At 38.9% G+C, this 26,858-nt stretch overlaps 1 protein-coding gene across 7 annotated transcripts in view; it reads right to left on the bottom strand.

Moving 5' to 3' along the window:
• Positions 1-831: 831 nt before the first annotated feature.
• The window catches only part of LOC135223790 (protein c-ets-1-A-like), a 420,475-nt gene continuing 394,448 nt past the window's right edge, over positions 832-26,858 (bottom strand). For 6 of the 7 annotated variants that reach the window (XM_064262586.1, XM_064262584.1, XM_064262583.1 and 3 more), the window contains 4 exons: positions 20,794-21,126; positions 15,603-15,632; positions 4,325-5,117; positions 832-4,114 (listed from right to left, as the gene is read on the bottom strand). In XM_064262586.1, coding sequence (XP_064118656.1) covers positions 4,051-4,114; positions 4,325-5,117; positions 15,603-15,632; positions 20,794-21,126 — 1,220 coding nt within the window. In that variant the 3' untranslated portion in view covers positions 832-4,050. The remainder of the gene's footprint in view (positions 4,115-4,324; positions 5,118-15,602; positions 15,633-20,793; positions 21,127-26,858) is intronic. The other variant, XM_064262581.1, reaches the window with a different exon arrangement.

Genomic DNA, 26,858 nt, shown 5'->3' with positions numbered 1-26,858 from the left:
TGTATGTAGTATAAAAAAAGGCTAATGCATAACTTTGATGCGCAAATTCGTCAGTCCCAAAACGATGGGTGCAAGTTCCTTTTATGAATTGTTGTCTGGTTGGGAGGCCAAGTCGGTAAGATATAATTTAATTATTATATATTTTGGCATTGGCAATCTCCAGATTTACCTTTGGATATGTAGACTGAAGTACAACAGATGCATTGTTCCGTTTTGATAATTCAAAATAAGTTTTAAAACTAATACAATAAAATTCAATGGGGATATAAAATATTTTGTACATTATATTTTTTGAAAGTGATGGGGTAGTATTAATAGGGCATTGTTTCTATGCAAAAAATAAAGTGTGTAGAATTAACTGGACAACATTTTTTCATGTGAATTTCATTGTGTGAACATACTTCAGAAACATGATTTTCTTAAATGTTTCGTGCTCACTGTTAAACAAAGAAGTTTTTCAAGGTAATTCATCATATTTTGGAGATTTGGCATGCTTTCAGTCTGCATAAGTTACCCAGTTGTTGTTTTAACAGACCAACATCACTCAGAAAATCTTTTCAGGCAACTTGCCTGTTCTTCCAGTGCATGTTAGAAGAATTTTTTTTTTTTTTATCATTGGAGCAAGAATGTGGGTTGCATAGTGTAATAGAAGAAACACTGCCACTTATGAGGTAAGTTTCTTTAGTTTTCTTTGATATGATGTAGTTCATACTTTTAGTTCTTGTGGCTAAAAGGTTGCCCAAGAAAGACAGTAGATGAGAGAACTCTAGGAAAATGGTCAGTGCTAAAAAACAAGTAATGAAATATGAGAGGTAAAAATCATAGACTATCTCAATCATTGTTTTATTTTTAGCTTTTTATACATCCTGTATATACAACAGCGTATTTATGGAATTAAGAAGAATAAAAATTTGGATAAACTGTTCACTGAGATTCAAATTTAATATTGTCACTATTCATGACAAGTCTGGCCAGGAGTTTTAAGTTTTTGCACAATAGAAAAATGCAGGCTCGCTGCTTGCTCAAATAATGCAAAACATTTATACTTTTCATTTCTTTTTGGTAGACAAAAATTATAATTTTTATAACTTAAATGTAAAATAGCATTACAACTAGAGCTTAAAGCATCAAATTATAATTACATACAGTACTTTGGAAATGCATGACCAACATACAGCTTAATCAACATTAAAAAAAAATCTTAAACTAAAGACACATCTATTTACACTGCAAGTCCATAATGTGAGGAAACAAGATAAAAATAAAAATAAATATGAAAATTTGGCCTTAGGTAATGATGCAGGGTAATTTTTGGCATCATTGCAGCTGAACTTATGGTAACAGCACCTGTTTCGGTTGCAAATGTAAAATACACGATTTGCTGGCAAAACAAAACAAGTCATCATTACCAATGCATACAGCTCTCAAATGGGGGTGAAGAAAATAGATTCCTGACAAAACTACTGGTTTGACAATTTCTGCTTTCAGGCACCTTACTAATACAATAGTACGGGTAATGACGATGATGAAAATTACACATCAATATTGCAAAGACAACTATGCTGTGGGGGTTACATCATCTCTAAAGGTGTTTATTACTTGTTTATTACTGAGGATAACTCCATTTCAATTACATGTTAAGTATATTAGTATAGTACTTGTATCAGAAAAGATCTTTTGTTCAATAATAATACCAGTTGTTCAATAATAATACCAGTGTCTGAAAAAACAAGCAGTGTTTATATTTCTTCAGATTTCAACACATTTGTAAGCAACGGTCAGTGGACTTGAAAATATCTGTAGATGGCATGTCAGGAATCACTGAAAAAATCAAGTACAGAAACTGTATCTTGTGCCCTTCAGTCTATAAGTGAAATTTTTATGACATAATGGAAGATATCGGAAGAACTTTTAAGTATTCTACTTGGAAGTTTTCTTTATATTTTGTAGAATGCTGCAAGTACTATGTAGTACAGTACAAACTGCTCTATGTAAGCATATGAACAAAGCTATTATAACTATCTTAATATTTATATTTGGGTAAACTGTTCATCTAAATTTGCTAGAGAAAATTTTCAGTACCAAAAATACAGTCTTTGGTTAGGCATCATGGGTTTTTCAGGAAGGAAAGACTACCATGTATATAATCTGCTTTGTTGAGAAAGTAGAAGCACCAAAGCAATGTACATTATTATACTGTATAGTTCAGTTACTGGTAACCCTTTCCTGGCATATTTTTCATGAAGATTTGTAATTCTTTTAAACAAAAAATATACTGTATTTCAAAATTTAATCTCGGTATTAGTTCATGCCCTAATAAGTGGTAGGCTAAATTTGATCAAAAAATATTTTAGCAGAAGCAACATCACAGATGAATATTCATCAAACACTCATAGCTCTTCCAATCAGAAACTTGGCACTTGTGGTACTTGAACGCAAAGTTGGGACGGCTTTGTGAAGCAAGGACAGGTAATGAGCCTTTTATGTAGAATGTTAATATTGAACACTGGGCATGGTAAAAATTTCAGTTAATGATTTGACTAAGGATGTAAATTAAAACTTGTTGAAAATCCTGAAAAGGGCATGTAGAATATACAGTATTTCACATGATATACTGCAATTTTTTTCGTCTACCAACATGATTTGTCTCATTCAAAATTCAATAAAATCCAACGGGTCATAATGTTAACAAGGTATCACAAATAACAACAGAACACCTTACATAGTCACAGTAGAACATGGAGAACATGATTCGCACTACATAACATTTCAAAAGAAAATATGATCCCCAAAAATGCATTTTTTTCTTTTTTTTTATTTTTTTTAAACATCACAGTTCAATAAAATACAACCTGGTATTCTTCCAACAGAGGATCCATTTCCAAATAATCCCCAACCCACTCTACAGTAACGTGAGCATTTTACAGATGAAACTGGAAAATGCTCGAAAGGACATACAACATAAGCGTTTTCATTTGTGCTCTCATTGTTCACAAACCTACACATGCTTATCAAATTTTTAACTATCAACACTCCTGGTTACCTAACCTGTGTGGACCTTAAATGTGGGATTTCAAGAGCGAAAAGGCACAAGGGATTTACTTAGTTTTCTTAATGCAACCTTAGTTTTTTCCAAAACAGCATCAGATCCCTGACAAATTTTCAGTAAGGCACCCTCACAAATTTTGGAACCTGCAAAATGCACTCGTACCAAATCCTTGAACATTATTACTGGTAAAAAGTTTCCTCATTTGGCTACTTAAGTTGCCAGGAGATCACTGACAGAAAGTGAAGGGACCATCATTACTCATGAGATATATATATGCAAAAATAAAACTCAGCCACTTTTTGTGGCTCATACTAATTTGACACTAATATATAGCACTTGTAGTTTTGAAAGCACTCATTTTGTTATCTCCATAATTCTCTTCACTAGTCCATAACTAAAAATAGACTATATTATAGTCGGGTCTTGTGCAGAGAAGAAATACAGGTACAAATGGCTGGTTACAAGAACTTAGAGCAGACAACAACACAAAGTGCACTGACATATAATGGCAGACATTCTCCACACACATCTTACTATACACAACATAAACTCTAATCTAAATGCCCGACATCAATGGCATACACTACAATATTTACAAAAATAGAAAAAGCTAATAAATGGTCCGCTACTGACAAGGACTCGTCTACCAATACACAGTCATACAGCCATTTAACAAACTGAACTTTTCTGTATTAACATGATTGTTTGTCTGACATACTGAACATATGACAGTAACTGGTATAAGGGGTTCTCTTGAATTCTCATAAACAATAAGGTCTGACTCTAAGGTACTTTAATGCAGAAGAAACTGTGCAACTGCAAACCTTATCTCTTATGAAATGAACATACTTCACTGTAACATCTGAAGTAGCTTCCTTCATGTAAAGTCAGACAAAAGCAAAGTCTACTTTAACTCTTTGGAAGAAGGAAGGGAAGAAGGTCTGAGGCTATAAAATGTATTTTACTCCTCATAACAGGTAACTCTCCCCAGGCACTGTCATTCAGTCATCATCTTTCTTTTCCAGCTTGAGTTCAACCATTGCATGAAGTTCCTCCGGAGAGTAACTGAAATGAAAATGAAAATGAAAATCAGTAAACTGTGATGGACTAAAAGTTACTTTATATTTATGAAATTTACACATCATAAAACTGTAATATGTGATGGAAGTGACATAATAGATACCACTAAATGTTAAGTAATTTTAGATACCACTAAATGTTAACTAATTTCAATGTGGGTTTTAAGAAAAATTCAATTTATAAAATTATATTTACCCAATGAGTGTCTGGAGGTCACAGACGAAGCGGTAGACATAACGTTTGCCGGCTGTTTTGTGGATAATATTCTTATCATAATAATAGCGAAGACCTCGAGAGAGTTTTTCATAATTCATTTTGGGTTTATTTTTCCTCATTCCCCAAAGGCGAGCAACTTCATCAGGATCGGTAAGCTTGAACTCCCAGCCATCACCAGTCCATGATATATATTGCTGTTGCTTCTTGTCAGTGAGTAGCTCAAGCAAGAATTGCCAAAGCTGAATAGGGCCTGATCCAGTAAAGCAAGGGCCGCCATTTCCTGTCTGATATCCCAAAGTTGCAGAACTTGGACCTAACAGACCAGGTGGCGGCTTAGTGTCGGGTGTAGCAACTTCGGACCTCGTAGGAAGATAATGTGCCAGCGTTGGGGCTCCAACACCTGTATGTACTTGTGTCATGTCATGACCCTGTGCTGCTGCTGTTGCCCAAGGTTCTGGCAATGCCTGGGGGACAGTCTGAAATTGTGGGTCGTAATGAGGAGTGGAGTAACCCTCAGGATATTCGTGTGGGTAGCGGTGAGTGGGCGTGGGCTGCTGGTACTTAAAGTAAGAAAGCCTGTATTTGTCATGAAGACTGTAGAAATCATGTGCTGAAGGGTCCAAGTAGTGGGAAGCAGCATGATGGGAGTCTGGCAGGGTATGATAGGCATCTCCATCCACTTCGCTGTATGCAGGGGGAACAAAGCCTCCGGGGGAACCCTCAGAAGGGGGTTCACTTACAGCACCCATACTCTCCGCACTTGCATAGCCACCTGAAAAGTGCAGAAAATAAATGATGATGCAAGCTGCATTTACAGTTAAACTGCAAACAAATTGGGTTGCATAAAAGATACAGCAATTCTCTAGAGCAATAACAGAATACAATAATTTAAAATTCAATGCAGCAGATTCTCTGATGCACAGAGTTTATTATATTAATAAAAATGCTCAAATAATCACTAAGGAAATGGCATTATTGAGAAAAATTGAAAAAAAAATTTAAGTCTAAAAAAATCTACAATTTACGTATAAAAAATTCAGACTATTTTACCAATACACCTAAATTTATACATACAACTGAACACTTCCACAATTAAGACGGTAATCAGGTTTGTTGAGCCTTTTAACACAAACTTTATGACAAGCAGAAACTTAGGCAATTTTTTTTTTTTACAGTATCCCGCGTATGAATAATTTTAAAATTGTCAAAGATTTAAATCATCAGTTAGCAAGCATAACGTTAACACCGACGTATGTAAAAAAAAAAAAGGGCAACCTCCTTAAGTGGTTAAGAAACTAGAATATCCAGCTAAAGCAAAGGCTTACTGTAAGGATGACGAAACTGGGGTTTCACCCCATAAAGTGTCCAGCAAACCATCTTTTCAAAGATTTACTCCTAAAATACACCCAACACTTTCTTGTAACGTATATAATAAGCCTGCCAGCCAACAGTTAATGCCAAAACTTTATCTGTCAGAACTTGAGCACTACACAGTTGGTATGCCGAAGCGATCACTGGTGCAAGATGGATAAATCTATCACTGAACGGCCACTAGAAGGTGCAGCAGGATGTAAATGACAAATGGAAGTAGTTGCGGTATGCGTGTGTCTATTTCCAGAGGGATGTTGGCAAACAACTCTTCCAGGATGACGCTGGAACTCGACTGCCTTAACTTCCAGTCAGTCACTTCTGCGCACCCCTTCAGTTGCAAGCTTCCAGGTCAGAAGGAATGGCCCACCCCCGACATCCAATGAAATTCAGCACTTACGAACGTAGTGTCTATTGGTGATACCAGAGGCCCCAGATGCGTGTGGGTTGAAACCTTTTGTGCTCCATTCCCAACAATAATAGTGGCTTCTGAGTACATGGAGAACCTACTTCCCAGTCGTTTCGTTGCTATTTTGACCCGGCGACCTTTCTATTTTCTAATCTGCTAATTGGGTTATGACCTACGACCCAAACGAGTATTGTGCGACGAACTGGCACAAAGACGTACCATTAGGTTCATATCACTCAATTACTTTTCTTTATACTATTTTGCAGACAGCCGAAGCTCTTCACGAAATGTCTACAACACAAAACTCTTTTTCAGCGCTACATACAAGAGTCGTACTGGAGTATTTTATGAAACGGTTAAAAACTGACGGAATTCTTTGCTGATCAGCTCGACCACTGGAGTCCCGAAACTGAGATCCGTCTCCCATCAACACCGTAATTCAATTGTTATAAAGGGTATCATTTGCGATCTCAATCTCCATGTTTTTGTTTGCACGCCAGACGAAATGGTAAAAAAAAGTCTGCAATTTAAGCCAAGGAAACTCTCACATTGTACATTACCTCGAAAATCTAATAATAATTTACATCTTAATGCTGTATTATTACGGAACAAATAAGTGCAGTAAATTGTGAAAATAATTGCCACTAAATGGCATTAAGTATCCTTTGTGTAGGAAATATATGCCGTCCCGATCATGAGTTCAAGAGAAGAAAATTACGTTGCTGTATTTCAACTTGAAACGAAGCCGAAACTGAAACGATATTATATGCTGCCGTTTTTGCAGAATTATAATGCCTTCCAGAAAAGAAGAAGAGTTCCGAAAGAACTTGACTACAATACTTTACATAAAAATGTAGCTCTCTCATCAAAACAAATGCATCATTATCGTGAAAAGCAGACGACCTGCTAACAAAGAACCGGTGGATATAACCAAGGCACTTTTCCCCAGGAGTCCCGAAAGCGAGAGAAAAAAAAGATTACCGATGACATTTCCTGAAAATGCACTGGTACAAAGACAGCGATTTCGCCGTTCCTCCTTGTTGTGAGAATTCGGTAATTTCCATTGGCTGCATCGAGAAAGAAAGGAAGTCTCTCTCTCTCTCTCTCTCTCTCTCTCTCTCTCTCTCTCTCTCTCTCTCTCTCTCTCTCTCTCTCCATACATACACGCGGTTTATCGATCTATATACGTATGGACTATGTGCTACCAGGGTATCTATTATTATAAAGCAAAATTTTCCCAATTTCCTACCATAATCTTTAATGACAATAAAAATATTGTTACTATGGCCCTCAAACACAAGACTTTCAGCGATTAACTTAGAGTAATTAGAGTAGCTGTACAGTAAATTTTATCTTCAACTTCAAAGTTCAACAATGAAGACGATTGAGGCTCCTTCCGGCAAAACGTAAATGTGCAAACAAACGTCATGTTAACGCGCAGACAACTTTATTCCAGCCAATAAAAGCGAAATACTTTCGTGGAAAGATCTGCCGTTTAGCACCGTCACAAACGCACTAGTGGAAGGAGGGGGGAAGGGGGCGGGTGGAGGAGGAGTAGGAGGAGGCAGGTATAGCGCTCATCTGGGGGTCAGGCAAGAGTCACGTTAGGTCAGAGGTCTTGCCACGAGCATTATGATACTAACCTAATTCACAGCCAATTAAAGGGAAATCAGTGGCACAAGCCACCGACCTCTCTTCACCTCGACAGTCGGCACCATCTTCTGCAGCGTATACTGCTGCTGCAGCTGTTACCCGATGCCACAATGGAGCCACCGAGATTCCTGCAATTTCGTCCGCACCCAAATGCCACTTGCACCGAAGCCCTGGGGGACAAGTGTGCTCGAATCGCGATCGAAAAGAAATAAGAAAGAAGTATAGAGAGGATCATTTTCCGTCAGCCTTCAAAGGTACAGAAATAAATGAAAAACCACCCAAATAGTTGGTTGCGACTAGAGACGGTTCGTGTATTGCCATAACGTTAATTTAGAGATTTAAGCTGATAAGAATGAACTCAAGCATTCGGTATTCTCAACACAACTGCTGGGAAATGATATAGTTGTCGTAATAATAATTGTGGCAAATATGGAGGGTTGGGGGGAGGGGGTGGGAGAGTAACAGGAGGAGGCATTAACCTCTGTGTTTATTGGTAATGTCTCGTGACCCGAGCTGCTTTCCATTCCCAGGCTTGTCAACTTTCTAAGAGCATTAATTGATTGGCGGGGTCACAGGTCATGGAGGAATGGCCTCCCGTGCCTTATGAATGAACTCTCCGCGCGGGGTAACAACGCCAAATTATCATACATGGTCATTAAAGACGGATTTTCGCAGGAATTAACTTTGGAGAGTCTGATGGCTGGAGGAGGAGGAGGAGGAGGAGGAGGCAACTTTCGACAAGTGTAAGGAGCATCAGATTTCCAGTTTTCACTCAAAACGACAGCGAAACACGGACATAATCACGGTGAAAACAAAGTTACTAATTTAAGCGTTGTATATTTTTTTCCTAAGATTAAGCCAGCCTTGTGGTGGCACGGGCTCTTGCTCCTGGAACAGCCGTAAACTTATCTTTCACGAGAGGAAAAAAAAAAAGACCTCTCGTGCGTGTTCAAGCTTGTCTGAACTCCGATCCGTTTCAAGGTAAAATTCTGCGGGATTACCACGAGAAATTTCACTAACGTTCTGCAGACGTTAGTTACTACCAGGATCCAGAGAAGAACCGCTTGATTGATTTTGAACACACGGGTGTCGACGGCCCTGACTTTGAAGTCTGACTGAAACCGTTAAAGGAAACTGAATGATGTTCGAAAGAATATAATTTGAAGAGATTGATAGCAGCGCTCTGTCAGCTAGAAATTTCGGAGGAACCCAACTGTGCCTAGACAACAAAAGAATACAATAAACGCGTTTATCAATACCCATTTAATGTATTTTAATTTATACTGTGTCCGAATGAAAAAGACCCAACCGTATCCACAAAAAAGAAAAGATACACTACCATAAGGAAGACAAAAGTATTTTCACCCCATATTGTCAAATTCAAGAAAATCGCCACCAGGCGGACATGGAAAAAAAATTAAGACGATTTCAACTTTCAAATTATCATAGATCCAATTTAATGCATAAAAAGATCCAGAAATTTTGTTTCAACAGGACCCCACGTTGATTGATGATAACAAATTAGGCGAAAAACTAATCAAAATGTAGATCATGTGTGTTTTACTGACAATAATTCCGATTCAAAAGTTTTACTAATGAAACTACTATTATATATATATATATATATATATATATATATATATATATATATATATATATAATAGTAGGAATTGATGAGGCAGAAGTGCAAGATAGAAATAGATGGAAACGGCTCATCCGAAACGGCGACCCCATATAAAAATGGGAAAAGCTGGGAAGAAGAAAAGAGAAGAATAGTAGTTTCATTAGTAAAACTTTTGAATCGGAATTATTGTCAGCAAAACACACATGATCTACATTTTAATTAGTTTTTCGCCTAATTTGTTATCATCAATCAACGTGGGGTCCTGCCATTTATATTTGATTACCAAAATTCAAATCTACGAATTTCTCCACTAATTATCACGTTGGGAACTTTCTGTCGGGATATACCAGAGAATTTTAAAGTTTATTTGGGGACTGAATTATGGTTTCATTATTTTATGGGAATGTATTATATAGTATTATATATATATATATATATATATATATTATATATATATATATATATAATATATATATGTATGTATATATATATATATATATATATATATATATATATATATATTATATATACTATATATACTTATTATTTATAACATTCCCATAAATAATGAAACTATAATTAATCCCAAATAAACTATTTAAAATTCTTTGTATATCCCGACAGAAAGTTCCCAACGTGATAATTAGTGGAGAAATTCGTAGATTTGAATTTTGGTAATCAAATATAAATGACAGAGTAAGGGGAGCCCATATTTCATCACTTCATTGGATGTTATTAGTTATTCTTTTCAATATTTCATTACCTTTCATTTAACGTGTCTAGAGTTCTTCCTTTCAAACAGATCATGCAGTAGGCACTGTAAACATTTCCTAATAAATTATATATATATATATATATAGATATAATTATATTAATATATAATATATATATATAATATATATCTATATCTATATATATAATAATATAAATTATTATAATATGAATAAATATTCGAAATATTATAATAATAATTCTTTTTTTTCCTGTTCCGACAGATACCGTAAAAAGCCAATAACTATTTTCAAATATGAAGGAAATGTTCACGTAAAACATTATATATTTTAATGTGATTGTGTATGTATGCACAGATACAAACGGCAAAGGAGGGAAATATGAGAGGAAGTACAAAAGAAATAAAAGAATGACGGAGTACCGTTGCAAATTACCGAAGTGATATTGCAACAGAACCATTTCCGTTGAAAGGCAAACTTACATTTCGCTTACACCCCCCTCCCCCTCTCGCTCTCTCTCCTATCCAATGATCTCCTAATCCCCAATCCCCAGGTTCCCAATCCAAGAGGTTCTCAATCTTATGATGTCCATATAAAGCTTCTTGTTTGGATGATTAGCATCAGTTTATTTTAACCGACAGCTCCCAGTACCAGTAAGACTGTATTCAAGAATTATTTAGAAATTACGATAAGACCCTTATGTTTAGGTCGGATTTAGTAAGAAAAATATTTGAAACAACTACGGAAAGGAAACGAATGTTTTACGCTTTGACAATTTCAATAAAGACCACGATATGGTTGCGTTGCCAAGAACGAGCAACCTCGATCAAGGCCAGAAGTGTGATCACGGCGTTAAAGAGATAAGAGCATCAGCAAGCGTCTGCAAGTGGAGCGAGAATCGTGCTAATCTTCGAGTGATGGGTAATTTTCACCGAACAAAAACCCTAAATTCACATTTCTGCAACGCAGATCACAAACAGCGCAAAGGCGATGTCCTTGGCCTAGCTCGTCAAATGAGAATAAAACGAAATCAGGACAGGAAATGCTACAATAAAGAATTACACACAAATGGCATGTAGTACTGCTGTCGTAGTGTTTACGAAAAACAATTCGCCTGTTGTGGGCCCGTCATGCGACAGCGCCGCTACAGGGTTCAGTCGTGACTGAAAAATAATCACTGAACACGAACTGCCATCTGGAAAATGAGAAAAATCTTCTTCGAGTCCATTTCAACTCATATAGACCAGCCATTGCTTCAGCACGTTGTCATTATGGCAACGTAAAATGACTTGCTCGTAAAATATTAAATTTTTTTACATTAAAACCTTGTAAGACTGGGAATTTTCGTGGACTCGATAAGCTATATGATTTTTGTAATTCTTAGTATAAATATTTAGATGTTAATCTAAATATCAAACAGATGCTAACTGTGTATTTCACTATTATTATTCATCAAGCCTGTGTGTAATAAAAATAAAAATGCAATTCAGTCAAATTTATGTGAAGAGACAACAAAAGACAGGAAAGATTTAATTATGCTTTACTTATCACGCCGAACAACCGAACTACTATCGAGAACAAGAAAAGAAAAAAGAAAAATGACGAAACTGGTGATACTCACTAGGTACAGCAGTAGCCGGCTGGATAACTAACGAATCTAAACAAACTTTCCACCCATTTCAACATCGCAAAATTCCACTAGAGATAAACTTCATGATGTAATAATCATCGTATAATAATCTTATATATCATATTATGTATATATATGAATATATAATTAATATAAGATATATATATTATAATACATATAATATATATAATACTATATAATTAGTGAAACTTTAACCAAGAACTCTCAGCAATGTAACAGCAAACTGTCATATTTAAATTTTTAGCATTCAATTATGTATAAGTTTCGCATGAAATATATTTATAACATAAAAGGTACCACTGACTTCATTAAAATTATATTTCAGATGTCAAAAATGTGGCTAGAAGAAGAAAAGGAGAAGTCTCGCCTTAACCGGATGTTTTCGCGCTTTCGAGATAAATAATACTGATGTCATGGACAAAGAACACGTCCCTCCCCCTGAACTGAAGAGATATATATATATATATATATATATATATATATATATGATATATATATATATATATATATATATATGTATATATATCATATATATAATATGATATATATATATATATATATATATATATATATATATATATATATATATATATACATACAAATGACGAGGATTAACAAATATACAACCGCTGGAAGAGCCAATAAAACCCATCAGGATATGAAACACAATTTCTTTTTGTCGTTACAAAACCTTAAGAGTGCGATTTATTCTAAAATTCTTAATAAGAAGGGTCACGGCTCTTCATCCCAATCCTACTTCATCAGAACTAATGTCATTCTTACAACTGCACGGGCAAGCATGCTGAACCTACCCCAAATGAAACCTTTATATAAGCACGGGCTGTGAGCTGAACGTTGTACAATAGAATTCTGAATCTTGAACCCACAGCGAAGAGCGAGGGTTATTAGGTCGAATTTGACGTAGAAACGAAGGACTTCAGAGGCTAAAACTCCGGCCCCTCGTTCGTTTTTCGAAATGCCAAGTGTTACTCCGCGATACTCTGATAACTAACGGATATGACGTATCAGCGCTACCGGATATCCTGTCGGAGCTAAGAGGGAATATCTACAGTACTGCGCTATTTCAGGTAATCAAATCAGCCTCTCTCTCTCTCTCTCTCTCTCTCTCTCTCTCTCTCTCTCTCTCTCTCAAACACACAAAAGAAGGCAAAACATGACGCCCGTTAATTGAAGAAAAGCAAAGGCCAAAATAGAGGCATTCTTAAAAGGTATTTAGCATCATGGCAAGAGCTACACTTACATTCTAAGTTTCCCTAAGGGCTACTGTGATAATTTTCCCGATCCATAAAACACAAAGGTCTGTCCCTCCAATCGTGAAGTCACAAATTTATCAGTATAGGTTCTATACAAATTTATTTTTTTTTTTTTTGTAAAGGTCTAATTAGACTGCACAATTACATCAGATAGAATATAATCCTTTAATATGGTGAACCGTCCGAGAAGGAAGGATGCGGTTTCGGAAAGGCAGGGGTTGTGGGGGGGGGGGGGGGGGGGCGGGGGGGGGGGGGGGGGGGGGGGGGGGGGGGGGGGGGGGAGCGGTTGGAAGCTCTCCCCGGATGTCTGCGTATAAGGAAATCCTCTGAGAAAACCAAAATAGCCAGTGCTCAGTTATAGAGACGGGGAGGGGGGGATAAGATCTGAAATGACACATATTACACAGGATGGCATACTGAACTCATTTTTACCCTAAATCTTTACTGAAATATGTGCAAAAGATACGGGAGGAAATGATCAGACAAATGAACGCCAAATGGAACCAGAAAATGGTAAAGTGAAGGAAAATAACCCGCGGCACGCAGGCTCCTAATTAAAAACTTCTGTCATTATAATTCAAAAAGATCTTAGACGAAGCAGAGACTATATGCCAATGACCACGAAGAATACTGCAGAAACGGGGCCGAATTTCACCAATCGACTCCGTTCGCCAAGTTCGTCGAAAGATCGACTCATTCATTTACCACATACTGCCTGGAAGGAAGCCAGCCGCGGCACAGTACATTGTCTGGAGCTGGTATGTTGACTTAAGCGGAGAGGCCACCGCTTGGGACCACAAGAATGTCGCACTTCGAGTGTCAATATTGCAGAGAACAAATAGACAGAATCTGACGCACCGCCTCACCAGACTTCTCTCACCCAGAATTTCATGTTCCAGCAATCCGCTTTCTCTTTCTGTCTCAAACACGTAAGCACAAACAAAAATAATGACATATTTATAACGTATAAAAATTGAAACAAGGAAGACTCGTTTCATGACTGTGTAGCCTGCTGCATATAATGTAGACGAGCCAACTCACTCAAGTGAAAAAGTGATACCTGTCAAAAAGAAGTACATGTAAAGAGAGAACAACTGCGGGGCACCTTCGGGTTCCTCTATCGGCGACCGATTCACTTGAACAATCAGTGCGACTCAAAAGAACCCCGACTCACCCTCAATAATCCTCTAAGGTAAGCTCAAGACTGGCTCGGATGAACCCGAAGTTGCCCATGCTGACCCCCCATCCCACCTATCCCACCCCCGGCTCTTTTTATTCCCTTATAATTGCCGCCATGCCCAAACACAAAACGCCGTGCCCTCTGCAGGCCGGTTATGATCACGGGGATTTTGATACCCTGTTGAAGTGAGAGAGAGAGAGAGAGAGAGAGAGAGAGAGAGAGAGAGAGAAGCGCGACACTCCAGATAGCGATTAATATCTCCCTTTGTCAAAAACTTTTTGAAAGATTGGGTCAGTCCAAAAAGTAGTGGGGCTGGGTGTCAGGGGGGCGGACGCCTCCGAGGTAAGGAGGATCATTACCGCTCTTACGCATTCGCGTTCCAAGGGTCATCTCCACTCGCCCCGACGGTTAAGTACTGTAGGGAGGGGCGGGAGGGCGGTGGGGGTCTTCTACAGAAGCAGTGGAGCATGGTGGGGACTCACAATGGGGCTTCCGGTGAGCGCTACCTGTTGCCCTTCGTCCCTCAAGTGCCTTCCCGCCCAAAAGACTTGTCCGTCGGACGTTCACAATAGAAGCTCTATGAGGTTTATTATTATTATTATCATTAATCTTAATAATCATATCACAGCCGGACACACAAGCAGAAAATTTAAGCGGTTTTTAAACAAAATGTGAACGAACAGATAAAAATAAGGCATCGACATTGATATATGCAAATGTAATTTTGCTACAAACACAGAAGCATTGCACATCAGTATTCCCAGATACTTCTTGTGTGAAAAAATAGTTATACAACCAGTAATTATCAGGATTACCCATGAGCATTTTCATATGAAAATAGGTATTGCAATTTTCCCTGGGCATATGATCATAAGATAAGTTTCAAATAGTTAAAAAAATTTAAAAAAATCCAAAACTAACTACTACATATTCCGTTATACATCAGTAACACAAACTACATGATTTCAAAACCTACGCTAAACAAAAGACTAAGTTAAGAAAACGGAAATTAATTTAGGTGCAATTTCAACGTTTAAAAATGCTACTGATTAGTACACATGCTTTTTTAAATGTATGTATATGATTATATTTACACGAGCTCATGCATACTGAGATTCATCTATATACAACTATATTAAAGACAACTAATTTGCTTGCGATGCGGCGTCTATGATTAGCTGATGATGATGATGAAGATGATGAAATCTGTGGTGTTATTCTAATCACACGAACAAAACACAAACACAGGTGCATGGCAACGTTCAACATGAACCAAACCTTACACAGTTCAACTAGGACAGCATACTAGAATGAGTTGTTATTACAATATGCAACAGACTAAATAAAGTAAGGTCTCTGTCTCTTACCGTTTCTACTCCAGACCATCCTTCTCTTTTCTGAAAGTCGATATGAAGAAAAATCTTCAGTGAAATTGATATAGGTTTCGCACATTTTTAAACAGGTGGGAATGGGTTTTCAACGCTTACTCTACTGACAATGTCACACAGGATGAAAACAAATCTAAGGATTACAGGGAAAAATTGTAAATTTCTTCAAGATTTCAATGTTATTCCAAAACCAAAGATCGCACACTCCTATTATGTCATTTTAGTATTTCCTTTCTTTCGTTCTTCTATTGCCCATGTTTTTGCTTCCTTTACCTCTTCTCATTCACACTCCCAGACACGAATAATCTGGCTCAGAATTTCACAAGAACAAAGAAAAATAAGACTGAAGTGACGACAAATGCTTAGAAGATGCCGCTCGGTATCTGATATTGTCACTCTATCAATGACAAACGGGGAACGGAACTTCGAGACAGATGAAGAGCGCGCGCGAGGGTGTCCTGGGTGAGCAGCAGAGGATACGAGTGGCAGAGTGTGTCGGTCTCCTTACGGGTGTGATTCGCCTCAATTAATGCTTTTGTGTGACACGCGGCGACCAGCCACCGACTCGTAGGTGAACGCGATCTAACGTAGTTACCGGTTAGGGACTTCCGCCGTTTTCGAAACACTGTGGCTGCTTCCTTCTCCTTTTGATCGGGACCTACGGGGCGATGTTGCTCTGTTCACACACTACTATTGCTGCCTATCGCGCGAAATGCATCGAGAAGAGATGTCCTTCTCTCTTCATCCCTCTCTCTCTCTCTCTCTCTCTCTCTATCTATCTACCCGCGATCCGACGGAATCCAAACGAAGACAAATTCCGAAGGTGATTCCTTTCTCGGCTGCACGAGATCGATTGCTAGTCGGTAATGATTGATGGCAACTTCCCACCAGTGCGGGAGAGCGGAGACCCGAGAGCACTTCTGTCAGTCAGTGGTGGGCGCGCGCGCACTAACACTGACCCTCGCAGGAACCTGTGACGTCATAATTAAAGTGGGAGGAGCTTCCAGAGGGAAAACAAAAGAAGAACGGGAATGACTGTGACGCACTTTACTAGATAACTGCACTTATTTTTGTCCCCCCCCCCACCACCCCTCCGCCACCCCCGACCCCATCCGTCCCTCGCGTTTCCTCTTATCCCCTTCCCACACTCCCACAGACTGATGCGAATTTCAGTGGGCAAAAACATACGCACTGGGAACTGTTCAAACACTGCATTGCCATCAAAATGCTAATCACGAAACAGGGAAGCGTTAAAAAAAAGCAGAAAAAAAGCACAGTCATAAAATTGCAAGTGTCCGTAACAAAGGAATCCAGGGATGCGTCACTGGAGTTTGGTGGTGCCTTTGGGATCATTTAAAGAGGGGAAAAGGCATCATTTTCTCCTTCCAAGGATACTTGGGGAAACGGCGGACAAAAGACCCACATCAATCATTTCGGCTCTCGTTAAAATGCGTTATGACTTCAAGCGCACAAAGGAAGAAGTCTTTCATGGACATCGTCGACCTTGACTATGATGCCTCTACAGCTTCGATCTTCATGGGAAAATGAAGGATAATGGTTCTTGAATATCGGAATTATAGAGTTAACGATGAATGACTCATATCTACCAAATGTTTATCTATAATTCTCTCTCTCTCTCTCTCTCTCTCTCTCTCTCTCTCTCTCTCTCTCTCTCTCTCTCTCCACCCGTTTTTTCCGGTCGGGTGGACGAGTTTCCGGCGATTCTAGCGGCTAAGCGGGCACGCCCTCACTAGCCGCAGCTCATTACCTTCATTATCATCATCATTATCACACACATTATTATCACTATATCATTGTCTGGCCTCTATATCACCCTTCGCCATCACCCGCAGCGAGTATTATGTCTGTCTTGTCATCTTCTTTCCCTTTTTCCCTCCCGGTCACTAACCCAAAGCAAGAGGATATACTCCCTCCCCCACTCCCTTCCCCCTCCCCCATTCCACTCTCCATCCCCCCAGACACTCATTTTCCATGATTTTCTCTCTGGACTTAACCTTCAGTGACACAAATGCGTAGAAGCCATCAACCATTCGGAGCAAGGAAGGCGCTCGACGGATCCATGCAACAAAGGAGGAAATAATAATAATGAGACACCTGGATTCCAGTTGGCATTTAACTCAAGTCTGTTCTTTTTTCATTTAAATAACACCGCTGTCGACTGGTCTTGGATACCGTCTTTTCACTGCTGTCTGCAATGGGATTTGCTTTTTATTGCCCACTTATTTTTGAGAAAGATTTGGCATGGAGAATGACCAGACCACTGTACAAGACTGAAAACTATTTACTTTTTCCCTTCTCAGCCATACTGCACTCACAAGACCATTCCATCAATACACATCATTATCGCTACAGTTATAAAATTCTGTCACTGAAGTTATAAATTCCTCGTGATAACTGAGGCCTACACATTAGGTGGGATTATATCCTTCCTACCGCCCCATGACCAAAATGAGGATAATGAAAAAACAACAGTTCCTGCCAAGGGCATAACAGGAAATCCAGGTGGATCCAGGGAGGAAAGGAGAAAGGAGAGGTGCCCCCTCTCTCCCAGAGGTCGAGCGAGTCAAAGCAATTAGAATTATACGACAAATACTTCAGTTACGTAACGACAGCCAGACGTATCAAAACAGAATTACAGCACTTCATTAATGTCGTTGTACATAGAATTCTCATAACTGAAGTGGGCTTCATTATTCCCTCGGAGTAAATACGCCATTCGTTGAAAATAACGAATTAAAGAATTTTGTGGAAAATTGTCAAAAATAGTACGCTGTAATAATTGCTGACGTTCCATTGACAGACATCCATTATTTCAGATATATCCCTGGACTCAGCCCGGTGCTGTCTGCTTTCAGAACGACATTCTCGTTGGCTTTCTTCCACCTTTCCAGAGCCCACCTTGAAATGCTTTCACTCGAACGGACTTTCCAAAACAAGACATTAAAATCACTTAACGGGAAGCCATCAGTTCTGGATCGGTGAGCGCGTGGGATCCAAAATGTACGGCAGAAGGTGGTGATCACGGCGTATAGAAAGGGAGTACCTACGTGGTTCAAACAGAAGAGGAAAGAATAGGACGGGTGTCAAATGTCTTGACAATGAAATGACCGCTTAGTTTCGGATTCATGATCTTAGCACGATGAAGCGCGGGGGGGAGGGGGACGCTCTTTTACTTAGGTAACAACCGAGATTCGTTGACAAAACACTGAAGACTAAACGATAATCTAGGTCTCACGCTAGGTTATATCTTAGCAGATTACTGAATATTTCTTCGAAGCAAACGAAGTACACTCTCTCTCTCTCTCTCTCTCTCTCTCTCCTCCTCTCTTCTCTCTCAGAGTCAAACAAAAGAAAGCTCATACGAAAGGAATAAGAGAATGGAGAAACAGCTGTTTCAATTGATATTGGTGTTGCTTTACAATCAATTCCTTCCTGAAGAACATCTTCACCATTTCCTTAATATTTCCTATATATATATATATATATATATATATATATATATATATATATATATAGTATATATCTCACTTGTGCCTCAACAATGTCTTATTAAAGGATGACAGCGCTCGGATACGAATGTCTGCCTATTAAGTTTCCTGTGATGTTCGCTTATGTCATGAAGTCACGTGCAACTACTGTGATGATTTAAGCACACACACACACACACACACACACATATATATATATATACTATATATATATATATATATATATATATATATATATATATATATACTATATATATACTATATATATATATATATATATATATATATATATATATATATATATATATAGTTAAATATATATATATATATATATATACATATATGTATATATATTACTCTTCGATGACCATTACACCTATAACCATGTCCACTAAGGAAAAAATCAAAAGCTCAAAAGCTAGATTTAGATAAAAAAAAAATGTCTATTAAACGAATTATATCAAATCGGAGCTTACGTTAACTCAGACAACACGCATGAAGGCCTGGGCGTGCAAGCTACAGGAGGAGGAAGGCGTTATACGCGCGTGCACGCTTCAAGATGCATACCCTCCTCCTCCTCCCCCTCCCCCTCCTCTGCTTAATGAGGATGATACCGTAAATATTTTTTTTTCCCTTCCTCGAATCTCTGTTGGTCAGTTCGTTCCGGGTTGGGTAAAAGAAGTGTTTTCGACTTTTTTACAACCAGGATTTAATGACGAACGCAGGCAGGATGAAACCATTAAATCGCTACCCGACATACTTTTTTTCTTCTTCTTTTTCAGGCAAAAAAAACAAAAAAAAAAAGAGGCGTTCTTAATTTTCTCTTAATTTACAGTAAAAAAAAAATCACCGAAAATTTGACTTTTCTGTTACACACTTCCAACGAGATTCAGTTTCAATCATAATGGCTACATTCCTTCAAATATTCTTAACTGATATATTAGTTATTGAAAAATTACAGTCATTTTGCTATAGTCTGTGATCTGTCATTTTGAGGATTTATTCTTTTGGTCATTATATTATATAATATATATATATTTATATATATATATATATATAGATATATATATATATATATATACGTATAATATATATATATATGTATATTGCCATATATAACATATATATATACATATATTATACATATTATAATGCATCAACTATAACACATTAATCTTTCTACTAACATGGCATTTACCTAAGAATAATTTCAGACGAACCATTCAAGTTTGCATGAAATAATATATACCTATATGAGGGTAGCTACATTTCTGCATTTGTAAAAACTTCAAATATTTTAAAATGACACGAAATATACTTTTCAAGCATGTCTTATTTAGTACTAAGTCATCAGTAATATTATCGTCAAGTTATCGAAAAGTCAAACCTTACCCTAATTCGAACTATTAAACTCAAACACACAGACAAGTATACTTAATATCTTTATTTATTTATTTATTTATTTATTATTTTTTCTCTCAAAGGATGGCAGCTTAAAGAAATACTGTTTTTTCGGATATTTTGCTATTTTCCTTACCAGAAAACAAGATTTCCCTTAGTAAATAAAGAAGAAGAAGAAGAAGAAGAAGAATCTATCGTTTCAGAGCCCAACACAGGAGGAAGACCTAACGAACAAGGAAGAGGATCTCTCTGTGTCTCACCTTCGAGATACTGTAGCGTCTGTGAAGGTGGAGGGGCGTGGGGCGTGCTGGACGACGTGATAGAAGGCGATGTGGTGTGGGCGGGCGTCGTGGTGGCCGACGACACCACTGCGGTGGATGGGACCGACGCCTGTGAGGGCAGCGCTGACGAAGGAATGGACGACGACGAAGGCGGCGGCGGGGGGACGTGCGGCGAGGATGCCGTGAGGACTTGGTTGAGGCGGTGTTCGGGCAGGGGGCCTCCATACCCCTCCAGGAACTCATTGAAGTCCGGCACGTATTCGTGGAAGTTGGGAGGCACGAGTGCCAGCGATGCCGATTCTTCCTCCACATCTGCAACGAGAATTGTAACCGTTAATGAAAGAACAAATACAAAAGACTTACATCATACCGTGATTAATCAAAATAAAAATAGGACGTCCTGTAAAATTACTCCTAGTGAAAAATGAATATTAATGACATTAAATACAATACCAAACCAAATCCTCATTAAATATAGCATACAAATACATTAACAGAGAATAAGAAATTAAGTGGTCGACAAGGTCATACAATATTACAACCCTCAAAATCTTACGGGGTGTTGAACCAAATTACCGCTAAATGTTAGTAAAAAGATAATCTGATAAAAAAAAAAACACACACAACATACTGATTATCCCCCGTAAATTTTTGTTTTTTCCAGAATCAAACGAAACGAACACTACAGACTAGACACGGAGACGAAAATCATGCAAATAAGCGGTGGTAAAAAGGTACAAAGTTTTGGTCGGCTGGGGACCTTCACTATCTCCGAATATTCACAGCACAATGGCCGGTCCCCCAAAAGGGACAACGCTTCGCCATTTACGCGCTGTTACACTTTCAACAGATATGTACACGCGAAGCGAGGACAGCAAAATTTGGTAGCCACCCAGTTGAAAATTTTATGGATACTAGAACAACGTATCCAGCTGGCGTCCCTTCCATTATTGGGAATGTGTGTATGTGTGTGTATTCACTATCATATACCTATTACAAAAGCCTCGGTAATAAATGGACGTGAAAACTACGTTTGTTTATGAAAAATACGACGAATGATTATATGAATCGGAAACGAAACATTCCTAACTGGCAAAAACTTAGGTCGCCATTTTAATTCCGGCAAAGATTTTTGTATTGCAGAAGGAAATGCTGATCCCCAGGCTCTCTTCCTCTTTCATAATAATCATCGCTGAGAATATCATTCTTTCGAGAGACGGACACCTGGAGCTGGAAAATGTAGGAGTGCGGCGTGCGTGCAGCCATTCACTCACGGTGCAATAGTGTAAAACTGCTGGGATGACAAGATGGAGGAGGGAAGGAGGAAGGGAGGGAAGTAGGGAGGGAGGGAGGGAGGAGGAAGGTGGTTTGGAGTAGACTGTGGTAACCCGGGGATGAGCGGCAAATAAAGGACGTCGGTAACAGATAAGTTCACTTGTCTCTTCTAATTCCTACTGGCGTTGCTACCTCTTGGCTCGCCACATAAAATAATGCTGCTCAAATCCTCTCATATCCATTACTAAGGTTAATAATACCACATAATTCTTATCTCCTCAAAAGTTCACGTTATTTCTAAATGTATACAATTTCCACCACAAAACACCCGAGGTGAGGGAAGGTCAGAGAAGCAATAACTGACAATATTTGCAATGAGGTCAAGGGAAGAAGAAGAAGAACGGCAAAAATTGTGACTGGGCGCAACTGAACAAGGATAGGGCCTGTTATAAAATTTTCTAGGGCGAGGGGCTGTAGGGGGAAGGAAGGGAGGGAGGGAGGGAGACCGGAGGGCATGGGGAATAGCGGTGATGGAGGAGGAGGAAGTTGAAGCGATAGTTTGGGCGGAGGAGGAGGAGGAGGAGGAGGTGCTGCTGCTGGAAAAGAAGGAGGAGGAGGAGGGAGCAGTATCCCAGGCCGGTTCCCCTTCAGCGGCTGCCCTTTACCCCCTCCACCGCCTCCAGCTCTCCCCCCGGGCCATGTTTCACCTTGAGGCACCACTGTCGCCGTCCGTCGCCATTGAGCCTCCCCTGAACTCCCCCTTTTCTGACTCTGGTCTTGCACCCCGGGTCCGTAACTCACACGAACAGACCCCCAACCCCCGACTCTTCAGAAGTGCCTTCTTCTTCCACCTTACTCCTCCCCCCTCCTCCCAACCACCCAATCTCTCTCTCTCTCTCTCTCTCTCTCTCTCTCTCTCTCTCTCTCTCTCTCTCTCGTCCATCGCCCCCTTCCAATTCTTCGGCTCATTCCCCTCCTTCGGATACCCCTATTTCAACCACCCGAACCCCCTTGAACCGTAATCCAGACGGACCCTTCAACCACCTCTTGCAACTGCCTTCTGCCCTCTCGACTCTTCTCTCGTCTTCTACAGTAGTATCGTTTCCCAGAATTCAAAATGCACGCTCTGTTCTCAGCGGAACGATTTTCACGGGAGTTATGTAAACAATGGTCATTCAATCACACTTTTACTAATAAAGGAATTGGATGTGAAAAGTCACAAATAGAAGAAATGCTTGGAAAATAATATTAAATGTTATACTATGAAGGAACAAGGAACAGCGATCGCATGGATCACTTCCCAAGGAGTTGAAATCTCCAAGACCAAGAAGAGGCTTATCATAAGTTACAATCGGTCTCATTCCACATAAAACCAATTCATGAAATTTAAAAATAAAATTCAGGTATGACAAAGCATGAAAAGTAAAAATGCTTATATTGAAAAATGTTACCACCGACAAGATGTATCGAGGAAATATTCTTTACACAAAACTAAATAACAATATTTCAAAGGCTTGATATCACAAGCATGCGCAGATAAATACCAGACACTGGAATTGGAAAATGAATTGACAGGACAGATATAACAGAAAATTACAAGTCTGGCCCAACTTGAGGATAATTTATGAAAGAAAAGTCATCTGGAAATGGCAGAACACATAAAATGTAGTTAAACCGAGCCTCAGACACTAGAACACTGCAGCATAAAAAGAAAGCAAACTGGAATGAAATCCATGAAAAACAGGAACAAGAACATTTTAGAATAACCAATTTTGTCGAGGAACGAAGCTTGTCAAATTCCTAAAAATACCAGAATTGGTGCGCGAGACTTCATAAAGAAGATTGAACTTATTTGGAGGACGACTAGAAGAAGGAGACTTCCAGAAGGGAAGGGGTCGAAGGGGGTAACACGAAGGAGGGGAGGGGGGGAGGAGAGTTTAGGCGGTATAGCTGTGGTGGTGCCTGTCGCCCCTCGCTACTTACCTCCGTCATTTGGGATCACTGGGCGGAACTAATGACTAGGGTAAGGCACAGGAGGAGGCTTACCTACAGGCACAGGGAGGGGAGGCAAACCCCAAAGGATGAGACCCCTGGAGGAGGAGGAGGAGGAGGAGGACCTCTGAGTTGGCCCCCGACGCCTGAGGCCCGGGGCAATCGGAAGGACTCACGAAAAGGAAGGGGCGCGGGAAAAAGATTGACGACAAGAAGAAAAAAATATGAAAAACACACCGAAACGTATAAGTCGTTTCCATAAAGAATATATTTTCAAACTTTATTCAATATACCTTCGCTACACAAAGGTTAACAAGATGGCGGTGCAAGGATTACGGGAAAAACAGCAGGGGTTAACAAACTGTATGACAAAATGGCAAACAGGAACAGCAAACAGTCACAAAGAAAATGGGTTGAGTAACCTTGGGAATCAAATAGATACACGATCCAAGCCTTTTATAATAATGAAAGAAAGGCAGTCGTCACAACACAAACATTTTCTAAGTGACGACATTTTTCAAAGCAATGACGTGTTGCGAACAACATTTTGGGTATGATTCAATACCGAAACCGGCAAAGAAAGACGCGAAATCCCGCACAAAGAGAGAAAACATGACGAAAACAGCCGGGATCTCGACAAAAGCAAGAAATTCAACTGATTCATACATTTTAATTATTCAGCAAAAAGAACAAATAAAGTACGTCAAGAAGAACAAGTAAAGTACGTCGCTAAACGCTACAGCTTAATGTGCTTAATAATTACGCCGTAATGAAACTGTCGGAAATGTCTAATTATGACTTGATAAATCTTGGTTATATGCATGTGATACAAAACAAATAGAGTATATAATGAAGGTTATTGTCATATATATATATATATATATATATATATATATATATATATATATATATATATATATATATATAAATATATGTCTCACTCCTTAAACAAAGTAAGTACTTGCGATTACGCAATAACTAAAATAGCTAATAATAATGGCCAAAGTGACTGATATTATGATTCAAAATGATAAAGATTAAATTCTAAATCTCAGAATAACACACATCAAGACAAACTTTGTATATGGCCGGGGACAATTCTAATCAACAGAAGCCGGGTAAAAAATCAATGACATTAATTTCTGTCAGGGATTCCCATACACCCACACACACACTTCGGTCCTGCGTTACACAACCATCCTCACCCTTTAACCTTTGACGTCAAGAAGTACAGCCTATGTAACTAGCGAGAGGTGAAAGGACTTCGTAAATGATATGACAGAAAAATCTCTATTCTTGTCAAAACAAATATGACGAGACGGGGAGGGCAAAAAATAAAATGAAATTCCTCATTCTGTCCCTCCAGACTAAAGACAACAGACAAGAAGAAGAAGAAGAATGGGCATCAGCAAGTCGCCTGACAGAACGTAGTCCCACCGAAGGCGGCCGCCACCTTCTTTCCCGCGACGTCTTTTGTTTGCGGGTAAACATTCTAACGAGCACAAACAATCCCACGAGCGGCGTTAAACCAGAGCGTGAACGACAAACACTGAATACCCAACCCCACCTCCCCCTCCTTCTCCAGCCATCCACCCGCAAAAACGAAAAAAAGGGTGAAAAAAAAACCATGGAAAAAAGAAAAAAACTGACACTGGACCACCATCCGAAGTCCAAGTCCTTTCTTCTTGACATTCCGAAGGTTTTGTTCTTGGACGGACTCTCCAGAAGGCCGTATGTCGCGCTCTCCGACTTCACCCTCCCACGATTCTTTGAATCCCGTCGGCAAGTGCTATGATCCTCCGCGCTCCCCGATCTCTCCGCCGTTTCCTCTGGATATTTCCTGAATTGAGGATATCTTTTCTTCTGACCATTAGAAAATAAACAAATAAATAAATAACGCAACTTGGGTTGGTCTCTTCCGCGGAAAAATGACATTACTTGAAGAATATCATTTCGGCGCAAATAAAGCCATTGCATTATTCTAATGCTATAGGCCCTTTCTCCTTGCCTCCTTTCGATGGCCCCTGGACTCTTTCCAGTTATTGGACATTGTTCATTCTTGTGTCAAAAGGCCAGTGATTCAGGCGAGAGTTCAGTCCGCATAACCGGCGGGGATAAAAGTCGGAAAAATATGGCTCGCTTAGTTTCAATTTCTTCTGCTTAATTTGTCCATCGGAAGACCGCCATCCGGTTCCCCCAGGAAATATATCCGGTCGTAGGGACAAAGTCCACGATTCCGCGAAAAAAGAAAGAAAGAGAGGGAGAGAGACAGAGAGAGAGAGAAAAATCGCATACCCCACGTTTCTATCACACTAAAGTTCAGGGCGTTTGGACACGCGTTCGCTAAAGTCACATAAAAACTCAACTGATGATCAATATTGGTCTCCATTTCACCTCAAGATGAATGAGAATAAATGGCGCAATAAGCACAAGTTTATGACACCTGATCTCTGGAGCAATCATGGTTAATGCGGGTCGAAAGCGTATTAGCAAGAATAAAATACTATACACACACACACACACACACACACACACACATATATATATATATATATATATATATATATATATATATATATAATATATATATACACACAGACACACACAGACACACAGGGTGTCCATAAAGTCCCAGTACCATTACAAGTATTTATTGATCAGTATGGTACTGAGACTTTATAGACACCCTGTATTATATATATATATATATATATATATATATATATATATATAATATATATATATATATATATATATGTGTGTGCTTATAGATAACA

Source organism: Macrobrachium nipponense, chromosome 10 (assembly GCF_015104395.2).
Source record: "Macrobrachium nipponense isolate FS-2020 chromosome 10, ASM1510439v2, whole genome shotgun sequence".
NCBI lineage: Eukaryota > Metazoa > Arthropoda > Malacostraca > Decapoda > Palaemonidae > Macrobrachium > Macrobrachium nipponense.
Note: the sequence above shows the minus strand (reverse complement) of the source record. Positions and strands in the feature narration are given on the sequence as shown.